The 14115-nt window shown below is 54.4% G+C and overlaps 5 protein-coding genes across 5 annotated transcripts; 3 read left to right on the top strand and 2 right to left on the bottom strand.

Moving 5' to 3' along the window:
* Nucleotides 1-92: 92 nt before the first annotated feature.
* J7T55_005209 (uncharacterized protein) lies at nt 93-1334 on the bottom strand (the record flags this gene model as incomplete). Its single annotated transcript, XM_053144588.1, has 1 exon — nt 93-1334. One exon carries the CDS (start codon nt 1332-1334, stop codon nt 93-95), a length of 1242 nt encoding a protein of 413 aa, XP_052992933.1.
* A 524-nt stretch (nt 1335-1858) lies between these two features.
* On the top strand, nt 1859-3820 carry J7T55_005208 (ribosome biosis gtpase; the record flags this gene model as incomplete). The annotated part of the gene is made up of 1 exon (XM_053144587.1): nt 1859-3820. One exon carries the CDS (start codon nt 1859-1861, stop codon nt 3818-3820), a length of 1962 nt encoding a protein of 653 aa, XP_052992932.1.
* A 4721-nt stretch (nt 3821-8541) lies between these two features.
* J7T55_005207 (uncharacterized protein) lies at nt 8542-10277 on the top strand (the record flags this gene model as incomplete). Its single annotated transcript, XM_053144586.1, has 3 exons — nt 8542-8552; nt 8633-8685; nt 8740-10277. The coding sequence occupies 3 exons, from the start codon at nt 8542-8544 to the stop codon at nt 10275-10277; spliced, it is 1602 nt and encodes a 533-aa protein (XP_052992931.1).
* A 1520-nt stretch (nt 10278-11797) lies between these two features.
* Nucleotides 11798-12455, top strand: J7T55_005206 (uncharacterized protein; the record flags this gene model as incomplete). The annotated part of the gene is made up of 2 exons (XM_053144585.1): nt 11798-11890; nt 12033-12455. The coding sequence occupies 2 exons, from the start codon at nt 11798-11800 to the stop codon at nt 12453-12455; spliced, it is 516 nt and encodes a 171-aa protein (XP_052992930.1).
* Nucleotides 12456-12848: 393 nt separating this feature from the next.
* Nucleotides 12849-13985, bottom strand: J7T55_005205 (farnesyl pyrophosphate synthetase; the record flags this gene model as incomplete). The annotated part of the gene is made up of 2 exons (XM_053144584.1): nt 12849-13772; nt 13866-13985. The coding sequence occupies 2 exons, from the start codon at nt 13983-13985 to the stop codon at nt 12849-12851; spliced, it is 1044 nt and encodes a 347-aa protein (XP_052992929.1).
* Nucleotides 13986-14115: the final 130 nt, after the last annotated feature.

Here is a 14115-nt window from a genome sequence, read left to right as displayed (position 1 = left end):
TCTTGAGATTGTAGTTGTCTTCACACAACTATGAGTAAAAGCCATGGGATCGTTCCGTCATGAGGTGCCTGCCCCGGGTGTTGTTGATGCCTCTATGCATTTCGACCTCGAATCCGCGCTGGTCCCAAGCCACTCCTGATCTCATCAAGTTGTTGAAGTCCAGATTGGTCTTTTCCTCGCTTGACGCGGCTCTTTCCTTGCATTCTGTGGTTACCCAAGAACTCATCGAGAATACCGTCGAAATCCTGTCTCATCGCGCCCTGTACACTTGACATGGATGACATGCCTGAGACAACCGAGCCCTCATCGTCAATGTCGTTGTATCGTTCCTCCATCTTCTCAAAGCGTGCGTCCAATATGCCCAACTGCTCTGTGCGCACAAGCGAGGAAGAAGTCATTGAGTAGGCTGAAGGATTGGTGAGGGCCCCCTTTCTCTTCTTCTTTCGACCTCCCATCGTTGTTGTTGTCCATATGGAAGATAGCCCATCCTCCTGCTTGGGCACTGCCGGCTGCTTCTCTGTCTTTTGATCTTTCTTGAATTGCTTGAAACCCTCGAGCCAGTCTTCAGGTGGACCCTGCGCCGGTGCTTCGGCTGTGTTCACAAGAGTTGGCACCTCATCATCTTTGTACTCCTTTGTGGGCTTCGCAGTGCCGTCTGACTCCCAGCCGTCATCACCGTCAAACTCATCGTATGTCTCGTCAAACTCGTGGTCCTTGAGCTCCTTCGCATCCTTTGCCAATGATTGGAAAATGTCGTCGCCGCCGTCGTCATCCACGTAAGCGTCGTCCTCCAATGCTTCAAGAACCTCACGGAGGCGAGGGTCCATGTCTGGCTGGAAGCCCGCGATAGAATCTGGCACATCTTGCTGGGACTGGTAGTTCAACCTCTGCAAGTCCTTGGATGGCAACATGTCCTCATCAAAGAGCTGTTCGGAGTTTTGCTCCAGATCCATGCGCTTGAGGGCTTCCTCCAGAGACTGCTTCTGCTTCTCCTTGCCCTTGCTTTGTGGTGGCTTCGCTTCCACAAACACGGCATCTCCGGCACCTTGTCCAATCTCGCGCAGATGTTGCATGTAGTCGTACTCAGTATCGTCGTAGTAAACGCCGAAGTTGGCCGCCTCGCCCTCGTTGTCCCGTATACTCTGAGCATCTGATCCCAGTTCGGATGCCAGGTCGTCAAGCTTCTTGCCTTTGGAGCTGCCTGGCGTGGGTTTCAGAACCATAGACGGTGCTGTATCGTCATTGATTAGAGGGTCATTTTGGGGCCTATAAACTAGCGTGAAGTGCTGGGTAGCGCCCTCCCTCTTGGCTTTTTGCCAGTTAGAGCGAGACATCTTGTTGTGGCCTGAGGTGGTTGGGAAGTTGAGGTGAGAAGTTAGGGTGGTTGTTGATGGTATTCTGGTGGCGTTTTTGTAGTAGTGGTTTGATAGTAGTGGCTTGGTAGTAGTGGTGATGAAAATGGTGGAAGTGACTTTTCTTTCTGTCGAAAAGTTCAGGGTCGCAGGGGTAATTTTGTAGTAGGCCAAAAATTCCACTTTCTAAATCTTCCAATTTACTTATCGCCCTAGCGCGCTGTCTTATCGTCGCGGGGCACCTACACTGCTAGCAGCTGGCCGGTCTGGTGCTGTGCTTCGAAAAGTCTTTGCCCCGCGACCGACTCCAATTTCTAAGCCGAGTCTGATTTCGTCACTTTCTACTGGAGGGGTCCGCCGGATTTTGTCTTTGCCTACGCCTTCCCTCCAACCTCATCCTCACGCCCTGGAGAGAACAACAGACATCATCTTTTCGGCGAGAAGGGCCAACCAGGGTCGCCCTTAAATAACATTTCACGAGTCACCGTCCAGGCAACGAATCCACGATGGTGCAGCCAAAGAGCCAGAAAAGCGTCGGCCTGGGCAATGCCCTGATGCACGATCGCTTCGGCAAGGGGAAAGGGAAGGATCGGAGAAAAGGCACTGGAGTCACCCGCATCAACCACGCGACCGGCGAGGAGTACATTACAAACGATCGCGAGGAGGCGAGCTGGGTCAAGATGAGGTCGGTCACGGAACAGGGCGCCCTCGACGAGTTCTTGGCAACGGCGGAGCTTGCTGGGACCGACTTCACGGCCGAGAAGATGAACAACGTCAAGATCATCCACACCGACCAGAAGAACCCATACCTGCTATCGTCAGCGGAAGAACGCATCACTTCGAAGAAGCACAAGGAGAACAAGGACAAGTTGACTGTACCAAGACGGCCGCAGTGGGATGCGTCTACCACACCGGAGGAGTTGGATGCACTGGAGAGGCAGAACTTTCTCAACTGGAGGCGAGGCCTTGCGGAACTACAGGAGAACCATGATCTGCTCATGACCCCATTTGAGCGGAATCTGGAGGTCTGGCGCCAGCTCTGGCGTGTCATTGAGAGGTCAGACCTAGTCGTGCAGATTGTCGATGCGCGGAATCCTTTGATGTTCCGTTCTGAGGATTTGGGCCATTATGTCAAGGACGTCGACCCGCGCAAGGAAAACCTGCTTCTCATCAACAAGGCCGACATGATGACCTACAAGCAACGAAAGGCATGGGCGAATTACTTGAAGGGCGCGAAGATTGCGTACAGGTTCTTCTCGGCTCAGCTGGCAAAGGAGTACAACGAGGCACGGGAGGACGAGGATTCTGACGAAGACTTCGTTGAGGAGCCCCAAGCAAGCAGTTCCAAGGATGCGGAGAAAGCACCAGAACAGAAGGAATCAGAGGAAGAAGCTGAGGCGGCAGAAAACAACCCCAATCTCCCCTTGACCGAGAGTGCCATCGCACCGGAACAAGACGACGAAGACACGAGAATATTGACCGTGGACGAGCTGGAAGGCATCTTCCTGCAACATGCACCTACAAATCCGGAGAAGTCTCAGAAGCTGACAATTGGTCTGGTGGGATACCCCAACGTCGGAAAGTCTTCCACCATCAACGCTCTCATCGGAGCCAAGAAGGTCTCGGTGTCATCCACACCTGGTAAGACCAAGCATTTCCAGACAATCCATCTGAGCGAGAACGTCATCCTTTGCGATTGTCCTGGTCTTGTATTTGCCAACTTCGCTAGCACAAAGGCAGAGCTGGTCTGCAACGGTGTTTTGCCCATCGATCAGCTGCGCGAGTTCACTGGACCTGCCGCTTTGGTGGCCAAGAGGATACCAAAGAGCTTCCTGGAGGCCTTGTACGGTATCACGATCAATATGAGGCCTCTGGAGGAGGGTGGTACCGGAACAGTCACGGCCTCGGAATTGTTGAGGGCGTATGCTCGTGCCAGAGGCTTCGCAACCACAGGGCAAGGAAACCCAGACGAGTCTCGGGCAGCGAGGTACATCCTCAAGGACTACGTCAACGGAAAACTCCTCTTTGTCGAGCCTCCACCAGGAGACATTGACGCGAAGGAATTCAACAGCGAGCTCTACGACCCGTCACATCTCACCGGAAAGAGAAGACTAGCCCTTTCCAGTGCCATGGAGGCCATGTCAGTTGCTGCAGATGATGGAGAATCAGTGGACCTGGACATTATCGACATGCCGGCCGGGCCCAAGTCCAAGAAGTTGGATAAGACATTTTTCGGCCCTGGGGGCGGCAACGCCGGGCATCTCAACAAGCCGTTCAGCTTCAAGTATTCTGAGCAGGGCCAGGCCGAGGGCAGGCAACTGAGCGGGAGGAAAGCCAGAACGATGACTGCGTTGGAGAGGGGGCTGGACCCCAAAGAGGTGCAGATGAGTATGTCTGGCAAGAAGCACTTCAAGGGCGGGCAGAAGACTAGGACAAAGAAGAAGCCGAGCACAGCGGATGATGACTAGGCCATCGCCAGGTAGCCCATCGCAAATAAAAGAAAGCATGTCATATTGTGACCACCGGTGCCGATATCTACCCTCTTGACCACGCAAGCCAACCAGCCCACTCAGCGTACAGGGATTCCGTGCAGAGTCCTCGCCTGTGTTGTAGCCCCCGAACTTACGATCCAAGTTCAAACACTCTGTATCAAATCTTCGGCTGCTCAGCACATGTCCATAGAGCACACTCGAGTATTACCTATACTGCAATCCCGTCATCCGTCCGACGGGACAGGCTCAGGCGGCTTACTATGCTCCGAAACGGTAAGACAGAGCTCCCACATGCCCTCTCTTTTGACCCATGGCAGCCGCCGCTTCTCCTGAGGTTTCGGGTCGTGCCATTGCGAAGGTGGTGTTCACCCGCCAAGTACCTCCAAGGGCCGTGTGCTCCAGAAGACAAATGCTGGGTCGGGGTCAGTAAAGGGTCCCGCTCCTTGAAAGGCATACTTTCTTGTTTGGGCCGTATTGTTATCGACGAGCACAATGCACGGCATAGCAAGGCCGCATACCTTCTCTATCCAGGGAGATTACCTGACGCTCGCGACAAGCGTTATTCGGTCTAATCAGTGTCAACTGGGGGCTTTTCTTGTCATTGAGCATTCAGGAGAAAGAATGATTATTTGAATTGAATGTGAATAGGCGTCTGAGATATTTGGTCAATATGGAGCGTGGGCAAGTGGATCATAAATTGGAGTATTTTGTGCATTTACAACACGCTTTATACGCGTATTTGAACAAATCATCTTCCTGATTACAGTCAACAAGAAAATCAATTATTACTCAGAATTGAAACCCGATAAGTTCCATTTGCCGCTAGAGATGTGGGCAACATAATGATGGAAAAAGCTGAACATGTTGACGCCGACCCACAGTCCTGTTCAAGCTGCCATTGTCCCGGAACAAAGATTTGCTCAAATGAAAGCATATGTGATTTTCATTTCATGAGCACAGATTGGATCCTCGCTGTGTATTTCATATCAACTAGCTTTGCCTTATGCCTGAACGATACATATGAAAAGCTTGCAAAGTCTTGTAACTGGATCTATCTGAATGCTACACCTCAACAGACAAAATCAGAAATAAGATACATATAGTGGCTAACAAACTTCCTGCCAAATCAACATCCTGCAAGAGCATGTCCTGGCTACAGCTGAAGATAACTACGCGCATCAACCCTTCGAGTCGGACGAGAACGAGAACGTGGGCCGGGTGCGACTTGCTTTGTTCTGATGTGGCTGCATGTTGGCCAACCCAGCTAGTAGCACAATGAAAGAAGCATCAACAATACTGCATGGACACTATGTACATCTGTCAATGGACGGACAGCCCCTGATATCCAGTCTCAAACTTTCATCCGAGTCTGGACAATTTGAGGGCCAGAATGTCAGACATTCCACTCGACCCCGTCATACATACTTTCCTACTTACTTAGATCGGGTAGTTCTCACAATCACCAACCACACGGTGAACGAGCAATAGCACTGAAACAGGCTATTCACTTAAACACAGTGTTGTTGAGACGTTCCGGGACTTTCAAGCCGCGATGAGGGAAACGCCGTGTTCCGTTGCTTGTGGAAGGAATCAGGCGACATCGAGGCTATTCAACAAGACAAACCAGTATTTCATCTTGAAGAAATCCCTACTTGTGGACTTTCCATGGCCTCATTGCCCAAGTTGCTTTTTATGTCGATCTATTGCTTCAATGGTAGTCATTGCCAGCCAAGTGGCTGCCCCGAGGGATGCTTTTCTGAAACGTAGTGAGCCTTTATCTCTCCGGCGGCTAGAGCAAGTCTTGCGCCAACCGGGGCTGTGGCGGCTGGAAGAAGAAAGTGTCTGTCATGTCGCTACTAGCTCATAGCAACTATAACCGTGGTCACGGTACTTCGAAATGGCTTGGGGGCACCCTGAAGCTACATATATGAAATGCAATGATCTGGACTTCGAAGAATGAAAGTCCGAGCGCACTCGCATAGACTTTGTAGTCGAAACTCGAAGATACTCGGTATCGCCATTGATGCTGGGTAGTCACAATCATTGACGGAAAGATAAGTCTTCTGCAAGGCCGGATATTACCTGCCCATGTAGCTAGGATGGAAAGAACTTGGCAGTGAGATAACCTCATTTTGGGCACAACGGCATTGGAACGGCGTTCCATAAACTCTGCATTGACAAGCAAGCTTGATTGCGGGCTGGCTCTGCCGGGAGCTGCCAGCCTATCCTTGCGTGCACACAAGGAGCTGCAATGGTCGTCGCATATTAGCTAGCCCACGTTTTCTGTCACCGAAGCGGAAACAAGACTGTCCCAGTCAGAAGGGTCAGTCCGAGGTCCCAAGGTTGTTGCTAATCGCGGAATGCGGGGTATCAGGTGCCGTCCAGGGAATATCTGTCTGATGTTTCTGGAGGCAGCCGTTTACCAAGACTTTTCCGGCTCCAAGCTCGTCTATCTGGTGGGCGATCCTGCATGTGTCTTTTTATATCTCGTGATATTCATGACATGGCTGGCGCACCAGGACGATCAGTGACACCATGGACAAGCTCACACGAAGTGAACTCCCGCCCGGTTGCGGATTGGAGACGAGACAATCTGAGGTGGCGACAGATCAACTCCCGCCCAGAGTGTCTCGGTATGACGCGGGAATGCGGTTTCCCAGGGCGCAGCAGAGTAACAGAACCAGAGACTCAGAGCTGAGGCGACCCAAAGGAGACGCGACGGCGGGCGATCACGGATTCTGTGGTAGGTGGTGGTCGTCTAGTCGTGCGGTAGTGCTGTGGTAGTGCAGTGTGGCAACGCCGAAGTGGCATGGGCTGGGGGTTGCTGGGGGGTTCCTCCAGCCCCCTGGTGCCCCTGACGGCATTTGCGTCGAAATGGAGCCGTGGTTGGCCAGGCCGCGTTGTCCAATAAATGCTGTGTCCACTTCCCATCCAACGCTCCATCTAGACGAGGACCGGATCCATGATCCAGACAGGGGCTAGGGGTAGTCGGGGGACGGCAAGCAGCAGCTGCCCGTGAGGATATCTTCAACCTCCTCGCGGGCAGGATATTGAGCCTCGATACTGCACGCACAAGCAGGCAGGCTGATGGGCGGGCAAGAAGACAAAGAACCGAACGACGTGTTCGTGGCGACGACGTTCATGGAGGCAAGAGTCAGGACGTGCTTGTGGTTCGTATGCGCAGTAGAGAGAGGCCGCACAGCAGGCATTGCCCTTGTATGTTTGCATGTGAGAACTGGACCAAGCAAGTTGGCAGCAGCAGGATGGCAGTCTTTGCTGATAGGCATCGTCGAAATCTGAGGTGGTCCAGGGTGGGATTTCAAGCTTCTGCTACTGTGGTAGGCGTGCAGTGCGCTAGCTGGTGAGGCCTGCGGGAGGGAGGAATGACGAAGCTTACAATCACACACCACAACACACACACACACCTACACATAAAAACAGAGGGGGTTGAGAGAGACGTGGAGAGGTGTTGATCAAGATTGGCTGCTGAAGAAAGGGAATGGGGAGTGGTGAGACTGGTAGGCTAATGAATGATAGGGAGAGACAGGAGTGCATGGCGGAAATTGGGCAAAAAGCAAAGTACCCGGGTATCCCAGATGGTTTCTACTGTACTGCAAGTACCTGTCCGACTGTGCTCCGTACCACCTGGGCACACCTACACAACGCCCCTTCCTCCTAACTAACGGCAGGGCAGGGAAATTTAGATTGATGAGGAGGGGGGAGGGGGGAGGGGGAGGAGGCACGGTGCGTCCATTTTAAGGGATGAAGCTCTGGCCTGGGTGTACTGGTGCTCCCAGGTCCAGGTCCAAGGTACCACCGCCGCTTTACTATTCGGCCACTCATTGGAAGACTACAAGAGAGGGCTCTGCAGTCTGCATTTTCCGTGAAATTGCCCTGGATGTCCAAGCAAAGCAGCTTGGCCACTCGCTCGCCGCCTCTCGACTGAGTCCTCATCCGTCCAGCTTCTTTCTTATCTTCTTTTGTCACAACACACCCAACATCACACCGTCGCTTCCAGGACCGATTGACTGATTGTGTGCGTGCGTGAGTGTGCGTTTGTCCTGCCCAGCCACTTGTCAGCGTCCAACACTCGTTTTGGACTTCTTTTTCCTTTTTTAAAGACAGACAGTCACAAACGGAACTACAACCAAGCCCCAAGTCCAAGCCAATCTGACTCGCTCCTAGATTGGGCCCTGGCATGGATGGATGATTTGAAAGCTGCGACATTCCGCTAGACAAAGAATCACACACACAAGAAAAGAGTCGCCGCCCGCCGCCCACTCCCACGCCCACGCCCGCCGCCGACTGGGCGCCAAAAAAGCCGACCAACGGACGGTAAACACTAAACCGCACACGAGAAGGCGTCAACTCAATTCACAGCTTCTACCGCGAACCTGTCGATCGTGCAGTTTGACACTCCAGCCAACTTTCTGCGGTGCATCTCTCGGCAACTTTTCTACAACCTTCGTTTCCTTTCCCTGCTGACCGCGTTGGTCGCTGCGACTTCTGTCGGGTAAATTCCACCGGGCAACCAACGGTGACGAAAAGACCCACGTTCTTTAGGTTCCTTCTCCTTTCTCCTTGGGCCTGGACCACCACCATCCAACCCCCTTTTCCTGCAAACGACAAAACATCCGCGTCTTCTTCTGTCCAGCAACCCGGTCCGACGTGGCATCACTGCTGAACAGCTGCTCAGGATGGCGAACCCGTACGTTCATCCCCCAGATCTTGAGGAAATCGCTGTGGCGAACAAACAAAGGCTGACCGAGGTCCATTGACCACAAACAGACTCGGCTCCGCCTTCAAGTCTTTCTGGCATACAATGACCAGTTATGACAGACGTGCGTAGTTGCTCTCGTGCCTCCACCACCGATGAATGCTGAAAATCATCACAGACTCCGGCCACGACTCTCCATACCGATCTGGCCGACACGTCCCCCTCGGCGAGGGTGGCCTCACATCAGTCGCGACGGCTTCCGAGTCTCGAGCAGACATAACATCCCCCTACGCCGACTACAACAGCCGAAGCTCCCTGACCCACCTTGAGAGTTCGACCTCGTACAATGGCGCCCCGGTCTCGCCCGCCATTCCTCAAAGCCCAGGCGGAAGCAGGCCATACTCGCCCGGAATGCGCTCCCAGCTCGCTCGTGCCAACACCAACGACGGTTTCGAAATGCAGAGCCCTGTCGGCGAGATCCCTATGCAGTCGTTCCAGGACGGCATGCCTCCTCCGCCACCCGTGACCCACTCGTGGCAGCGTATCGATTCGTGGGCCGAAGAAAACTACCCCGAGCTCTTTGACCAGCTCTGCGAGGGATGCACTGTCAACGACTTGAACGAGCTGGAACACCAGCTGGACTGCACCCTTCCTCCCGATGTTCGTGATTCCCTCCAGGTCCATGATGGTCAGGAGAGGGGCGGCATGCCTACCGGTATTATCTTCAGCAACATGCTTCTCGACTGCGAAGAGATGGTGCAGGATTGGGATCAGTGGCGCAAGGTCAACCAACAGTTTCTACTTGACACGGCAGTCGTGAAGCCAGTGGTCCCCTCCAAGGCTTTTGGCGGGAGCAGCGAGGCTTCGTCTTCGAAATCTGCCCCGAGCCCGAACCCACAGGACAAGGCGGCTTGGAGGGAGACCCTTATATCTCGTCAGGAATCTGTCCCTCCGGACTCGATCCGCAAAGCTTATGCTCACCCCGCCTGGATTCCTATGGTCAGAGACTGGGGTGGAAACAACTTGGCCGTCGACCTCGCGCCCGGACCCAAGGGCAACTGGGGCCAAATCATTCTTTTCGGCCGTGACTACGACACAAAGTACGTCGTGGCCCGCTCCTGGGGTCATTTCCTGGCCTTGGTTGCGGACGATCTGAACAGTGGCAAGTGGTTCATCGACGAGGACAGCCAGGAGCTCAAGTTGCGTGAGTTTAAGGCGGCTCGCGTTGAGCCGGGCTACTTCGACATCTTGAGGTGGAGGATGGACCAGAAGTACGGCCGTGGAGCGGCAGCCCGAGCTGCGAAGAGGAAATCAGGCGTTCCGGGATCCGGCACCCCGACGGGACCAAGCTCACCTTACACCAGCCCGACGGAACCCAACGGTGAGGTTCGTGGACGCTCGCTCCACCGGCTCAGCGGCAGCTCGCCTCTGGCTAGTCCCATGCGGGCGAATGGCAAGGCGAGCCCTTTGGCTCGCGTCACAGAGGAGGCCGCGCTTCAGGATTCCCCCAACGGACTTGGAATTACGAAGCCAGAGAAACTCGTGGAGGTGGAGACCCCCAGAGTCAGTGGCGAGGAGAGTAGCGCACCGAGGCTTGCAGCTTTGACCAAGGGCGAGACTTCAGACAGCGCGGAATCCGAATCTCCCTCCTCGGCCAAGGTCAACGGGAAGAAGCCCATGGTATCAGATGAGGCTATGAAAGAGATTGAGATCTGATGGAATTCCGCGATGAAGAACATGATACCTGCAACGAATGGGAAGAGCATATATATCCCGTAACAAGGGGATTGGCGTTTACGGCGTTTTGACGAAGCCTCGACCCTAGACGAAACCGTTCTCTCCTTCAGCCACTTGTGCGTCCGTCATCCTCGCGCGACCGTTGGCCGAGATAGGCCATCGTCAAAGAGACTCGCGGCTTGTTTCCAAACACTCGCCATTACGGCCACGGCTTAGGTTGTGTTGGCTTCTGGCACGCCTTCTGTACGAACACCACATTCGAAATTTGCGTTCTCTCTCCCTCAGCTCCGGCCAGCATTTGGTGGCCGTTTTGGAAGCGAAAGGATACAATTAATAACCCCGTCTTCTACCTCTTTTGCCATGTGGGGTTTTGTTTTGTGTATATTACTCTGGCGGAATAGACAAGGGCTCAACACCGCCAGGCTGGGGGCTGTCCGACCGTCGAACCGAATATTCTTCACTAATTACGCATTCAAGGCCGAGGCGGTAGTCTGACCTCGTGTGTTCTAGATTTGGAGGTGGTCTGCTTGAGGCGTTTGTGGTTGATTGTTGGATGGGAAGAAAACATCAGAAAGCTCTAGCAATGACGGGGGGAGGACTCACGAACAATGCCGAGGGACGTCAGAGGCGTGCCCTGATGGAGATGACGAACACGGCCTTTCCATCTGGTTACACCTGCGAGTGACGGCGGGCCGGCCTGAGCCAGACTTCAATAAATCGCCCTGTTGAGGAGCCTTCAACTGTTGACTTTGCAATGTTTCCTTGGGCTCTTTGGGCCACCGCCCGTGTCACATCACTATATCACGCGTACTCAAAGGAGTCGCTGTTACTAGAACGTTCTTTCGTGGCTGTGATCATTGCAGCTTGCCCGTTGTAATTCTGACCTCCGGAGCAAGTATCAATGCATCATCGTCACCTGTCATCGGATGCAATCGCTCAAGGTGTCGTGGAACCCAGGGCTCAAGCAGTCGTCGTCATGTTGGTGTCGACTAGAAAGAGGCTGTACAGTATCCTGTGCTCAAAGTTTCATGTGAGATCACAACATGACATGTATAACACTGTCCTACACACCAAATGCTAAAGAGTGAGGTTTAATGGACTGGCTGCCCTTTCTTGCATGTGCAAGACGTCTTGAGCCGCGCACATACCCCAGCCTGGGCGCCCTTAAAGCCCCCTGTCCTCACGCCTCAGGGTTCAGGTCGAACCGGCAGGCAGCCTGACGCAGCTCAGGAAGCTCCTCCAAGCTCGTCGTCATCCTCAGCCCTCTAGACGTCCCAACCCATCAGCCATCGACTCGCCGACAATCAGTCCTAATATACCCCGACGGATACTGGCTTCACCGCATTCCTAAGCCACCACTGCACCGAGACTTGACTTACGAATCTGCCGCACATTCCCGCGATCAAAGGGACACCCAATACGACCTTTAGTGTCACAGCCCACTCGAGACACCAACCTACCTATCTACCTCCCCTCCCCACCCTATCACACTCGCCATCATGTCCGAGGAGCGCCTCTGGAAGTTCCGCAAGCCGGAGTGGCTCAACAGCGTCTACGCCCGCAACGCAGGCGTCTACAGCGCCGGCGCCCTGGTAGGTCCTGCAACGTCCCAGCCAAGCCCAACCCCACGCGGCCTCTGCATCATCGGGGGCAACGACTGATACCAACCCCCATCCGCAACGTATATCCGACAAGAAATGCGAGAAAAGCTAACACGCCGGGGGCTCCCAACAGTTCTCCCTCGCCTTCTACGTCCTCCTCGACGCCTCGGTGTGGTCCAAGTCGGCGCTGAACGGGTCCGACGTGCACGTGACGTTCGTGGACTGGCTGCCGCTCATCTTCTCGTCGCTGGGGATGCTCATCATCAACTCGGTCGAGAAGCAGCGCCTGTCGGCCGACTCGTTCTCGTACAGCGGGTCCGGCGTCGCCTGGAAGGCCCGCGTCGTGCTCTTCCTCGGCTTCGCCGCCCTGGCCGGCGGCATGGCCGGCGGCGTCACCGTCTTCGTGCTCAAGTTCGTCGTCCCCAGCGTCGAGTGGCCCATGATGGGCATGGGCGTCGAGAACGTCGTCGCGAACGCCCTGGTTGGCCTGAGCAGTGTCGTGCTGTGGGTCAGCCAGAATATGGAGGATGAGTATAGCTATAACTTGGCGCTGTGAGGGGCGCTTGGGTGATGGGTGGGCTCAATAGGGGAGGTTGGGGCGAGCGCATGTGCTGTGTTGGTATTTGGAGAGAGGTAGAGGGGTTTCAATTGGGAGAATGGTTCTTGCCTTTGCCAGGAGTTTGGGTTCATTCGTATCCTGTCGACTTTCCCTTTGTGTATTGTACAATACGTTCCACTGATGAAGCATGAAATGGGAAATAGGAGCCTCTGGTCATCTAGGCTGGCGGATGTCATTGTGTTCAGAAGATTGAAGTATTAGGCTCAGTGAGCTACGTCTATTACAACTCTATTGTGAAATGCCTCCAGAGCAGCATGTCCTGGAACCCGGCACCGACGTTCTGCGTTTATGTAGCGTCTAAGTTACCAAGGCGAGGCCAAAAGTTCACGCTTATTTGCTGCGCTTGTAGATCTTGGCCAGGAAGGCCTCGAAGACTCCCTTCTTCAGGCCCTGGGTCTCGTCGATCTTGGCAATCTTGTCCTTGATCTCGCTGACAACCTTTTCCTCATATTCCTTGTATCGTTGCTCGAGCTTCAGCTCGTCGTAGAGCTTCTTGACGACAGCCTCCTTGTCCTTGTCCTTGCGACCGTAGTTGTCGTCAAGGATCTTCCTCTGCTCGGGCGTGCAGATCGCCAGGGCCTGGTTGACCAGCCACGAGCACTTGTTGTCCATGATGTCGGTTCCGATCTTGCCAATGTGTTCTGGCAGCCCAAAGTTGTCAAGGTAGTCGTCCTGGATCTGGAAGTACTCCCCCATGGGGATCAGGATATCCTCCGCCTGCTTCAGGTTCTCAGGCGTGCCGATGTTCAGCTGGTGCAGCGCGAGCGCGACGGGCAGGAAGAAGGAGTAGTAGGAGGTCTTGTAGATGACGATGAAGCGGTACTTCTCCATGGAGAAGTTGTCCAAGTCGACGTTGTCCTCGGGGGCGGTGATCAGGTCGGTCAGCTGGCCGAGCTCGGTCTGGTATGAGGTCTCGTGGAACAGCTCGATCAGGTCGACGTAGGCCGGGTGGGACCGGAAGTACTTCTTCAGGAGGGTGTAGATAGCAGCCTCGAGCATGAAGGCGTCGTTGATGGCGATCATGCCCACGCCTTCCTGCCGGTACCAGCATGGCTTGCCGCGGCGCGTGATGCTGGTGTCCATGATGTCGTCGGACACGAGGAAGAAGGCCTGGAGCAGCTCGGTCAACCAGCCCAGGGTGGCAGCGTGGAAGTACTCGTCCTCCGAGAGAGGCCTGGCCAGTAGCATGGACACGGAGTCTGGGACAGACATGCCGCGGTTGCATTTGCCTCCGCAAGCGTTGGTTTCCAAGCTCTGTAGAAGACGAGACAGTGTAAATTAGAGACTTGATTGTGTCTTTGATAGGTGCGGCATCCATAATCACGACACATGCGCTGGGACACCTACAGCCTTGTACCAGTCAAGCTGCTTCTGGGGCAGGTTGTACTTCTGGGCATGCTCGACGAGGTCGGCCTCCAACTTGGGGAAGACAGCCTCGAATTCTTTCAGGGTCGTTCTTTGCGCCATGGCTGCTGTGGGTACCTATGAGGTCGTGGCTGCGTTGAGGCGGGAGTGGTGGTGATAATCGAAGACGAATTTGCGTGCCACGGCTGGTTCTACTGGCTGGCAAGTGAGGGGAGGTGAGTGAGTAAGGCGT

Source organism: Diaporthe amygdali (assembly GCF_026229845.1).
Source record: "Diaporthe amygdali strain CAA958 chromosome Unknown NODE_17_length_903054_cov_64_435670, whole genome shotgun sequence".
Taxonomy (NCBI): Eukaryota; Fungi; Ascomycota; class Sordariomycetes; order Diaporthales; family Diaporthaceae; genus Diaporthe; species Diaporthe amygdali.
The sequence above is the reverse complement of the archived record's forward strand: the minus strand, read 5'-3'. Positions and strand labels throughout refer to the sequence as shown.